Source organism: Engraulis encrasicolus, unplaced genomic scaffold, assembly GCF_034702125.1.
Source record: "Engraulis encrasicolus isolate BLACKSEA-1 unplaced genomic scaffold, IST_EnEncr_1.0 scaffold_51_np1212, whole genome shotgun sequence".
Classification (NCBI taxonomy): domain Eukaryota; kingdom Metazoa; phylum Chordata; class Actinopteri; order Clupeiformes; family Engraulidae; genus Engraulis; species Engraulis encrasicolus.
The window spans coordinates 462,264-472,577 of NW_026945830.1; the positions used below are offsets into that span (position 1 = coordinate 462,264).

Below are 10,314 nucleotides of genomic sequence, written 5' to 3' on the forward strand. Positions count from 1 at the left end.
CATAAACATGGCAGCTCAAGCTCATGCCCCCTCTCACACATGGAGAAACACACACCGTTTCAAATGCAAATGCATGTATGCACAGCTCTCAAACACCGATACATGCATGTGTGCACACTTGCACGCACACACACACACACACACACTCACACGCGCACACACACACACACACACACACACACTCACACGCACACACACTCACACGCGCACACACACACACACACACCCCTCTCCTTCACACTCACACACAAGCCCACTAAAAAAGCCAAAAAGACTAGAAAAAGCTGCATAGTAGTTAGTTGTGAAAGACTCTCCTCTCCTCTCCCCTGTTAAGCAGAGCATCCTGACAGCACGACAGCAGGCTGCATAAACATGTAGTTTATGCCTCTTCACAGACACTGTACCAGAGAGAGTAGAGAGAGAGAGAGGTTCCATTGGTCCATTGTTTCCGGGTTCTATTATTGCAAGGGGGAGGGGGGGAAATCCCCCTTTAGGCAGACCTAGGCAGACCTAAGGACTGTTCTATTCAATGCTAGGAGTATTATTACACGCCCCTTTAGGCAGACCGGAACCTGGTCATGTTAGGTGCCCATAGCAACCTATTACATTGGCATATCTCTATATACTTCAAGAATCTCTGACTGTACTGTACAGCACGATGCTGATGCTACTGCTGCTGCTAGCTACTGCTACTGCTGTTTGCTTGTAGTACTAGACAGTAAACAAGCAAGTGTCAGAGCCTCAGAGACCAGAACGTCCCAGACAACACAGATGGGGGCAAGTGGTGGGTGGGTGTGGGAGTGTGTGTGTGTGTGTGTGTGTGTGTGTGTGTGTGTGTGTGTGTGTGTGTGTGTGTGTGTGTGTGTGTGTGTGTGTGTGTGTGCGTGTGTGGTGTGTGTGTGTTGTGTTGTGTGCGTGTGTGTGTGTGGTGTGTGTGTGTGTGTGTGTGTGTGTGTGTGTGTGTGTGTGTGTGTGTGTGTGTGTGTGTGTGTGTGTGCGTGTGTGTGTGTGTGTGTGTGTCAGACAGAGTATGAGATTTGTGTGTGCGTGTGCGTGTGTGTGTGTGTCAGACAGAGTATGAGAGATTTTGTGTGTGTGTGAGTGTCAGTATGTGTGTAGGCCTGAGCAAAAGTGCCTTTACACCCCTCGCATCTCCTCGTGTTTGTTTTCTCTGCGGCTCTCACCCTGTGTCATGGCCTCTACTTGCACACTGGCGCCCGATATAAAACGCCACGTGCGCCGGATTAGCGGAGTGTGTGTGTCTGTGTGTGTCTGTGTGCCGACTCAAGCAGTCCTTCAACCTCCTCTCACCCTGCCTCAGGGGGTAAAAACAGAGAGAGGGGAAGGAGGGAGGGAGAGAGAGAGAGAGAAGGAGGGAGAGGGGGTGAGTAGAAAGAGAAATGGAAATGGTGGGGAGGCAGAGAGGGGGTGAAAGGGAAAGAGAGAGTGGGGGGGTAGAGAGAGAGGGATAGATAAAGGGAAAGAGGTAGAAAGACAAATGAGAGAGAAACGGGCGAGAGAGAAAGCGGGGGAGAGAGAGAGAGGGAGCGAGGGAGACTGAGGGAGGGAGAGAGCGAGAGATGGAGTAATGGAAAGAGGTAGAAAGACATATGAAGAGAAAAGGGAGGGGAGAGAGAGCGGGAGAGGGAGAGAGAGGGAGCGAGGAAGACTGAGAGAGGGAGGGAGGGAGGGAGAGAGAGGGAGAGAGGAAAATATAAAGATAGAGTGTATCGACCCACACGTCATTCCAGCTTTCATAAACCCTCGAGTGAAGTGAAGCGCTGCTCTAAAATGCATACCTAGTCCCGGGGCGTTCCTAGCACCCACTCACTTTGTTCACACACACATTGGCAGACACATGCGCAAATACACACACACACACACACACACACACACACACACACACACACACACACACACACACATACACACACACACACATGGTACATGTACACATACACATACAATTATTAACACTCACATATAACGCATGCATTCACACAAACTTGGATATACTTGGGTATACTGAAACACATCTACACACACACACACACACACACACACACACACACACACACACACACACACACACACACACACACACACACACACACACACACACACACACACAAACCATCAGATTATTTCTGGCTATCTTACCTTGCAAAATAGCAAGCAGCTCGTGAAAAGCACAAGCGCCTCAGTGCATTGAAAGTCAGTGTGCAGCACCCTGCAAACACATCTCCTCTCCCTACTCTTCACCCACCTATTGTGGACAGCAAATAATCCAAATGCAGAGTCTAGGTGTTTTGCATGTGTTTGATACCGCAGCGGTAAAGCCCCCTGAATATAAGCGTTCAATATAGGAGTTTTCACTCCATCAATCTGTCTGTATCTTCACAACATCTTTGCGGTTGAATGCCAAGTGTTGAATGGCAAGTGCTTTTATACATTGGTAGCTGTCTGAAAAACTCACCTAGAGGCATTGTGGTCAATTACTCGGCACTCGGAAGTGTTAGAGCTCAGTGAGGCTTATTCTTCACTTGCCTCTCTGGTTGTAAAATGCATTCTCATTCGTGAAGAGAAGACCTACATTACCAACTTTGTATGCCTATACTAGACCCGTCTTTCCAAAACGTCTCCTCATATGTGTCTGGAATAGCCAGCTAAAACTACCCTTCATATCAAAATGAGCCATCACACTAATTCAGTGTATCACTGTCAGAAGTATGACCATAGCGGGGGGGCACTGGGGCGCAGTGTTGCCTGGTTAACACCAGACCTAATCACAAGTGAGATTAGGTCTGGGGAGTTGCCTATTGTAAATTCCGTAGGGGGCAGAATGCTTGGCTATTATGACACACTGCCCTGCTCTCTGATTGGGCAGAGAAACTGTTAAGGTTGGAATGCTTGGCCATTATGACACAGAGCCCATGATCTTTACGATCTGACGTTATGAGTCATCCTCACCAGACTGTCTTTCAGATCGAAACGATTGTGTAGAACTAAAGGCAGTATGGGAGTTCCCAGGCTAGGCGCAGTGCGCTAAGCTCCCCACATTTGGGCTTACATTGCCCACGTGGAGCCATGTTCAAGTCCGGCTGGGGTCAATTCCTGGCCCTGCCCATCTCTCTCTCCCAATCATTCATTTCCTGTCTACTCTCACACGGTCCTGTATTAATAAAGGCCAAAAAGCCCTAAAAAAAATGCCTAAGAAAAAGAAGTATGACAATAGCACCTACTTTTTTTTAGCCTGACTCTTTCCAGATCTGTGTAGTTCTGTGCAGCTTTGTGAGCTCCACTACTAGTTCTGTGAGAGCGCACGTATTGGATTTGACTTCAGAAGGCATGACTTTATCTGTCATTTGTCCATCCTTGCCACCAACAAATTGCTTCAAAAACATTTTCTGTTCACCTCTAAAGAATCAATATAGTCTACAAGCTGTCCTGTGACTCCTCAATGCAAGCTAGCCATCGTTATTGAAGCAATAAATCCTTCGGCAAGTTTCTTGCCAAAGAGATTCTCAGGAGTCCAGACCTCTGTGTAGTGTAGTTCCACACTGCTCCACCAGGGGGCTCCGCGAGCTACACACACAGAGGTCTAGTGAGACTCAAGGGGGTATCATAAGAAGCGGGTTCAGTAGTAAACTAGGTTAAGTTAACGATCAACGTTCAAGAGAGTCCTTGTGCACAAGCCCTCAGTAATGCAGGTGCTGGTGTGAGGCAGGAGAAGGTGAATCAATGAACAATTTATGGGAGCGAACCTGATGACGCACTGGGCAAAACACGTTGTTCGCTCCGAAAAATAAAGTAAAGAAAAGTAAGCAGTGTGCGGTGTCTTTTGAATTTTGTTCATAGGTTAAGTTGACCTTGTGGTAGGTACACGTAAATCATCTAATAGAAGAGCCTGGAGTCCTCACTTTCTTATCTAAATGATGCCTGCCGGTACATATATTAGCAGGGTTACCACTCCCTGTAGCTGAACTAAGCCTGGTTTATCACTTCACCATGCTCTTAGTTTGCCCCCTGGCTACTACGTTTTAGCTCTAGAACCCCTAGACTAGAGGTTCTCTAATGGACCCTCAAGGTTGTCAAACTAGGATCTAATTCAAAATGTCATTGTCAAAAGTAAAGTGCCAAGTATGGGAGTGGCTGCTACATTTTATCGTTGGGGTGGGATACAGTAAGACTGCTCTGGTGTGCTCTCTGGAGGTTCTTTCCCTGCTCTGCATACAAGTACAAACGGCTTCTCTTGTATGTGTATGTGTAGGGCTCCACCCAATGGAAAGTGGACAGCATAAATGAGGTAGAGCCACAGCCTGAGATACAGTGCCTATAACTCCTAAACCCCTCTGCTGGCTCGGGCTAAACTTAACACCACTCAACTCCTTTTTCTAACTTTATCTCCATCTTTCCTGTGTCTGTCCTCTCTCTCTCTCTCTCTCTCTCTCTCTCTCTCTCTCTCTCTCTCTCTCTCTCTCTCTCTCTCTCCCCCTCTTCCCCTCATAATCAACTACTGCAACTTGGCTCAGGCTAACACTAACTCGTTGAGCCTCCCCTGTTTCACTGTGCCTTTCTTTCTTTCTTTCTTTCTTTCTTTCTTTCTTTCTTTCTTTCTTTCTTTCTTTCTTTCTTTCTTTCTTTCTTTCTTTCTTTCTTTCTTTCTTTCTTTCTTTCTTTCTTTCTCTAATGTTTCTGTCTTCTTTCTTTCTTCTTTCTTGTCTTTCTCTTTATCTGCTTATCTACAGTGAGGAGAATAAGTATTTGATCCATTGCTGATTTTGTTGGTTTTCCCAGTAATAAAGACATGATCATTCTATAATGTTAATGATAAAATGTATTCTAATATGGAGAGACAGAATATCAAAAAGAAAATCCAGAAAATAACTTTGAAGAATATATTTTAATTGATTTGTATTCCATTGAGGACAATAAGTATTTGACCCCTCTAGTCAAAGAAGACAAAATACTTGGTGGCAAAGCCCTTGTTTTCTCATTCAGAGGTCTCTTTCAGTTAATGACAATGTTTGTGGATATATTAGAAATGATTTTTGTCCACTTTTCTTTGCAGATCATCTCTAAATCATTTAAGTTGTATGACTGTAGCTTGGCAAATGGGATCTTTTGTTCCCTTCACAGGATTATTATAGGGTTAATGTTTGGAAACTGTCTTGGCCACTTCATGACCTTAATGTGCTTCTGCTTGAGCTACTCTTTCGTTGCTTGGGCTGTATGTTATGGATTATTATCATATTGGGAGGCCAATCCATGACCCACCTTCAGTCTAGTGGTGGTGGGAAAGAGGTTGGCATGCAGCATTGTACGTTTACATGTCTCCCTTCATCCATTCCTTGACGATGTGAAGTTGTCCTGTGTCTTGGCCAGACAAACAACCTCAAAACATAATGTTACCACTTTCATGTATGATGTTGGAGAAGGTGTTGTTCTTGGGATCATAGGCAGCATTTCTCTTCCTCCAAACACATCGAGTTGTGTTAATGCCAAACAGTTTGATTTTGGTGTTATCTGATTCCAGCACCTTCCAATCATATCCTAATCCAGTTTGATGTTCATTGGCAAACTTCAGGTGAGCCTGAACAGGTTCCTTCTGAAGCAGGGGTACCATACATGCACTGCAGGATTTTAATCCGTTGTGGTATTAAGTGTTCCCAATAGTTTTCTTAGTGATTGAGGTCCCAGCTGCCTTGAGATCATTTCCTAGCTCCTCCCATACAGTTTTAAGGTGCTTTATATCTTTTTTTTCTGGTTATTAAATTCCCACAAGGTCAAATCTTGTATGGAACCACAGACAGGCCTAAGATTGATGATTGATGATCATTTTGTATGTCCTAAAATTGGGACAAAATGCACCAACAGCTTGCTCCTTAATATCTAGGAGCCCATTTCAGCCTTGTTGAGTTCTAAAATCTTGTCCCTGACATCCTTTGACAGCTTTTTGGTCTGTCCCATGTTGGCGAGTTTAGTTTGATTGATTGACTGATTCTATGGACTGATTCTGCAGATTCAATGTGTTTTTTTGTGCAGGTTACTATTAACAGGTGTGTTCAATTCAGATAACAAGTTGATTGGAAGTGCCATTTGATCAGAACTCTTAATGGTTGGCAGGGGATCAAATACTTATTTCCCTCCATTAAATATAAATCAATGAATATATATTCTTTAGAGTTAATTTCTGGATTTTCTTTTTGATATTCTGTCTCATCATATTATAATACATATTATCATTAACATGAAAGACTGGTCATGTCTTTATTAGTGGGCAAACCAACAGAATCAGCAAGGGATCAAATACTTATTCTCCTCACTGTATGTATGTCTCATCCTCTCTTTCCTCACTACTTGTCTGAAATTCTCCCTCTCTTGAACTCTTCCTCTCTCCACCCTCCTTTTCTGTCTGCTGACTGTGAGTTTTCTTTCAATACTGCTGAAGATGTTTTTGTCTCAGCCTAAATTGTTGAAGTTTTACACTAATCCATCATGTCTCTCTTCCTCTCTTCTCCTCGCCTCTCTTCCTCTCCTCTCCTCTCCTCTCCTCTTCTCTCTTCTATTCTACTCTACTCTATTCTGTACTCTACTCTATTCTCCTCTCCTCTCTTCTCTTCTCCTCTCCTCTCCTCTCCTCTCCTCTCCTCTCTTCCTCTCCTCGCCTCTCCTCTCCTTTCCTCTCCTCTCCTCTCTACCTCTCCTCTCAGCTCTCCTCTCCTCTTCCTCCCCTCACCTCTCTTCCTCTCCTCCCTCTATTGCGATTCTGGGGGTGTCAGTCGTTCGGTTGAGGGGGGTGTCAGTCCAGGGGAAGAAATGGCTACTGACGATCACACTGGTGGTTGCTGGGTGGTGAACAACATGGTCTGTTTGTGTGGGGCAAGCGGAGATTGTGGTGGGGTTGTCTGACTTCCTCTATATGTCATACAGAGATATTGATTATGTTTTTCTCTCTCTTTTCCCTCTCTCTGCATCTCTCTTTCTCTTTCTCTTTCTTGTTCTATCTCTCTCTCTCTCTCTCTCTCTCTCTCTCTCTCTCTCTCTCTCTCTCACACACACACACACACACACACACACACACACACACACACACACACACACACACACACACACACACACCCTCTCTCCCTCTCTCTGTGTCTTTCTCTCGTTGTGTTTTTCAGATGCAGTTCATGTAGGAGCAGCGGGGCGTCAGTGTGTGCCAAACATGACGGCAAAAATCACAGCACGAGCAAGAGAACGAGAGAAGAGAAGAGGAGAACCTATCAACACCAAATACCAGAGGAGAGGAGGCTAGGCTGAGGCCCATGGAAAAAAGGAGAGAGAGAGAGAGAGAGAGAGAAAGAGAGAAACAGTGTCAGAGAAAGGCAAAAAAGCTCCAAGGTGGGAGATGGGAAGAAGTGTGGCAAAAGACAGTGTGTATGTGTATGTGAATGTGTGTGTTTAATCGTGCGTGTATATTATGTGGGTGTGTATGTGCGTGAGCGTGTGCTTGGGTGTCTTTATAGGTGTGTCTTACCTGTGCGCCAGTCTGAAACAGCTCTCTCAGATCACACACATATTAAAAGGGAAGGAACAATGTGTTCAGGCTATGTGCAGCGGACAACTGTGCTGCCACATAAGATTATAGGTCAAATTTGGTTAACAAAAGGTCATCTGGACTAACAAATTAGGTCAGGGCAGTAACAACAATGTCAGAAATGTTTTTTAGCGTATTTCCCCTTAGCGTTTTTATATCATAATCTGTCTGACTTAAGGCAGTAGCTTTGTAGGTCATTTGGCCCCACCCGCTTTTTCATTTAGTTGCATCATCTCGTCATACAGGAAGTGCAGCCCAGTATTTCTCCATCTCCGCTTGTCAGGCCGTTTCTGCACCCTACTGCAGTTCTCAGCTGAGCTGAAATTATACTTCCCCCTTCATCATTTCTCAAGAACTAAACTTTTCTCTCTTTTTTTCGTGGCTTTGTTTGGCATGTAGGTTTTTTTTTTTTTTTTTTGCAAGGTCATCTCTGTCGTCCAGAAAGAACGCCCATGTCCTCTCTGTCCTCCAACAACCTTCAGACATGATTTTTAAATTAGTATTATTATTATATTTTAGTGCTCAGTATTGTGAGCCTGCTAAAAGCGTGTATCCAAATCCCAACAGTAAATTACCTGTCCATTTTTATGTAGCCACAACCCATTTGTTTCTTTTTGTTCTGTTACAAGGGCATCTGTAGTGGTGTTAGCGCGTCTGTGTGTATAGTATGTATGTGTGTGAGCAGAGCAGAAAGATGGAGGGTAGTTACGGAGGGCGTTGTTTCAGACTTGGTGAAGGTCACACACACAGACACATGCACACGTACGCTCATGCGTCATGCACCATGCACCTGCATACGCACATGCACCCATAGCCACACATGAAGCCATACCACCAGGTGAAAACATGTACACACACACATACACACACACACACACACACACACACACACACACACACACACACACATACACACACACACACACAGCGGTTGGTTTGAAATCCTGGATGTAAATTCTCTCATGACCTACATAAAGATCTTTTTGTCCCATCTCCTTCCCAACCCAGGCCTTCAGTGTTTCTATCTGTTTGTGTGTTTCATGGGTTCATTTGTTTTGCATTTTATTTTTTGCCGCCAGAAAGCAACAGAGAACTTTTCAGTTTGTAAAACACAAACAACTCTGCATGTATTCTCCTCCTCTACTGTCTCCTGCGAAAGTGTAGCGCTGTCAGAACCAGTTTTTTTTTTTTTTTTCTCGAAGGAAAATTGTTTTTAAAATCACTTTGTCACAGAGGCGGACAGAAGTACGAGGTGAAAAGTCCTGAAATGTATTCATTTCTACCTGTGCCAATCAACGGGTGTGATTTCACCAATTTAACCCATCTATGTAGCATCAGCCGGGAGGGTGAATCGGCTCCATCAAATATGTGCCAGGAAGCCAGAGTGTCCGTCCGCCTCTTCCCGTTTACCCTTCTCTCTCCCTAGCCAAAAAGAAATCACAGTCTAGTTTTACAGTTTTACACCATAAACATGGCCAGAGTTTTAGTAGACGTGGCAAGAAAGAAAACAGTGTGAACTAGAAATGATAGCGAGAGCACAACTCTCCCTCGCTGGTTTAATTAGCATTGTATATCTCGTGCTAGGCCAACGGTTTCACAAGAAGATAGTGGTTGATTTGTTTATTGTTTATTGTTTTTCCTCCTTTTAAAAGGTTTTTTTTTATTATTACTATGCCATCAGCAATCTGATCTTTGCTTGCCAAGTCCAATGTAGCCATTGTAAAATAGCAGAGTCAAAACTGTTATTTTTCATTCAGAAGTACCAAAACCAACACAAATTCCTATAAAACTTGCAAAAATCTGTTATTGCCACCCTTTTGACTTTCAGGACAGACCACTCTCTGTCTGTACTGTATATGTATGTATGTATGTATGTATGTATGTATGTATGTATGTATGTAATATGGTTATGGTTTTGCAAGCTGTTTTGATATTTGTTTTTATGTCATTCACTTGACATTGTATTTGCAACCATGGTTTCCTAGGGAGGAAATAAGTGTCTGTTTTATTCCCTTTCTTTATTTCAAAGCATAAAATGCAATCCACCTTAGGGTTTCTGCATATTCCCTGGTGGGATGTGTCTGTTACCTTTTTGCTTTTTTTAAAAGTTGATATTACTTCAGATAAGTCTTTTTTCGTTTGGACTCTGTTCTTCAGGTGGCCTTCTCTTGTCTCCCCCGTCCCCCTCCGACCGTCCCCCTTTAAATTCAGTTAAAGCAAAATCATTGCACTGATCAGGTGTTGTGCCTGCCATCTGTCGGCAGTAACACGCTTAACCGGAGAAAGAAATCACATTCCCCCATCAGAACTATCATAAGATGCTCTCAAGGAAGAGTGAATGGCAGTCGACTGTCAAGTGTCGACTGAGAGAGAAACAAATTAATTTGTCTGCGTGTGTGTATGTTGTGGTAATGTTGCCTTCAGAGGTAGATGAAGTAGGGTTTGAAAGATCCACCATGTCAAGGGATTGTGGTGTGACGTCCAACGTGTAAGCGGTGTGTTGTGGAAGTCGGCACGTTTGTGTTAGTTGTCGTTATTCGATTGTGCTAGCCCTTAGTTTGTCGTAGTTGGTGGGTGGACGAACGGGTGGTTTGGTCTTTTTTCCTGCTTTTGTTGGGCTTCGCTTCAGGCCGATCGTACAAATCAATAACAGAATAATGGTGGAGGTCAATAACATGCATTTGCACATTATTCCCCTAAATTTAAAAAAAATCCCTCTCAATCCTGTTTAC

At 43.9% G+C, this 10,314-nt stretch overlaps 1 protein-coding gene across 13 annotated transcripts in view; it reads left to right on the forward strand.

Annotated features, from left to right (window-relative positions):
• The window catches only part of si:ch211-200p22.4 (phosphatidylinositol-binding clathrin assembly protein), a 173,373-nt gene extending 164,788 nt beyond the window's left edge, over positions 1–8,585 (forward strand). For all 13 annotated transcript variants that reach the window (XM_063193687.1, XM_063193685.1, XM_063193686.1 and 10 more), the window contains one exon: positions 7,167–8,585. In XM_063193687.1, coding sequence (XP_063049757.1) covers positions 7,167–7,181 — 15 coding nt within the window. In that variant the 3' untranslated portion in view covers positions 7,182–8,585. The remainder of the gene's footprint in view (positions 1–7,166) is intronic.
• The last annotated feature ends 1,729 nt before the right edge of the window (positions 8,586–10,314 follow it).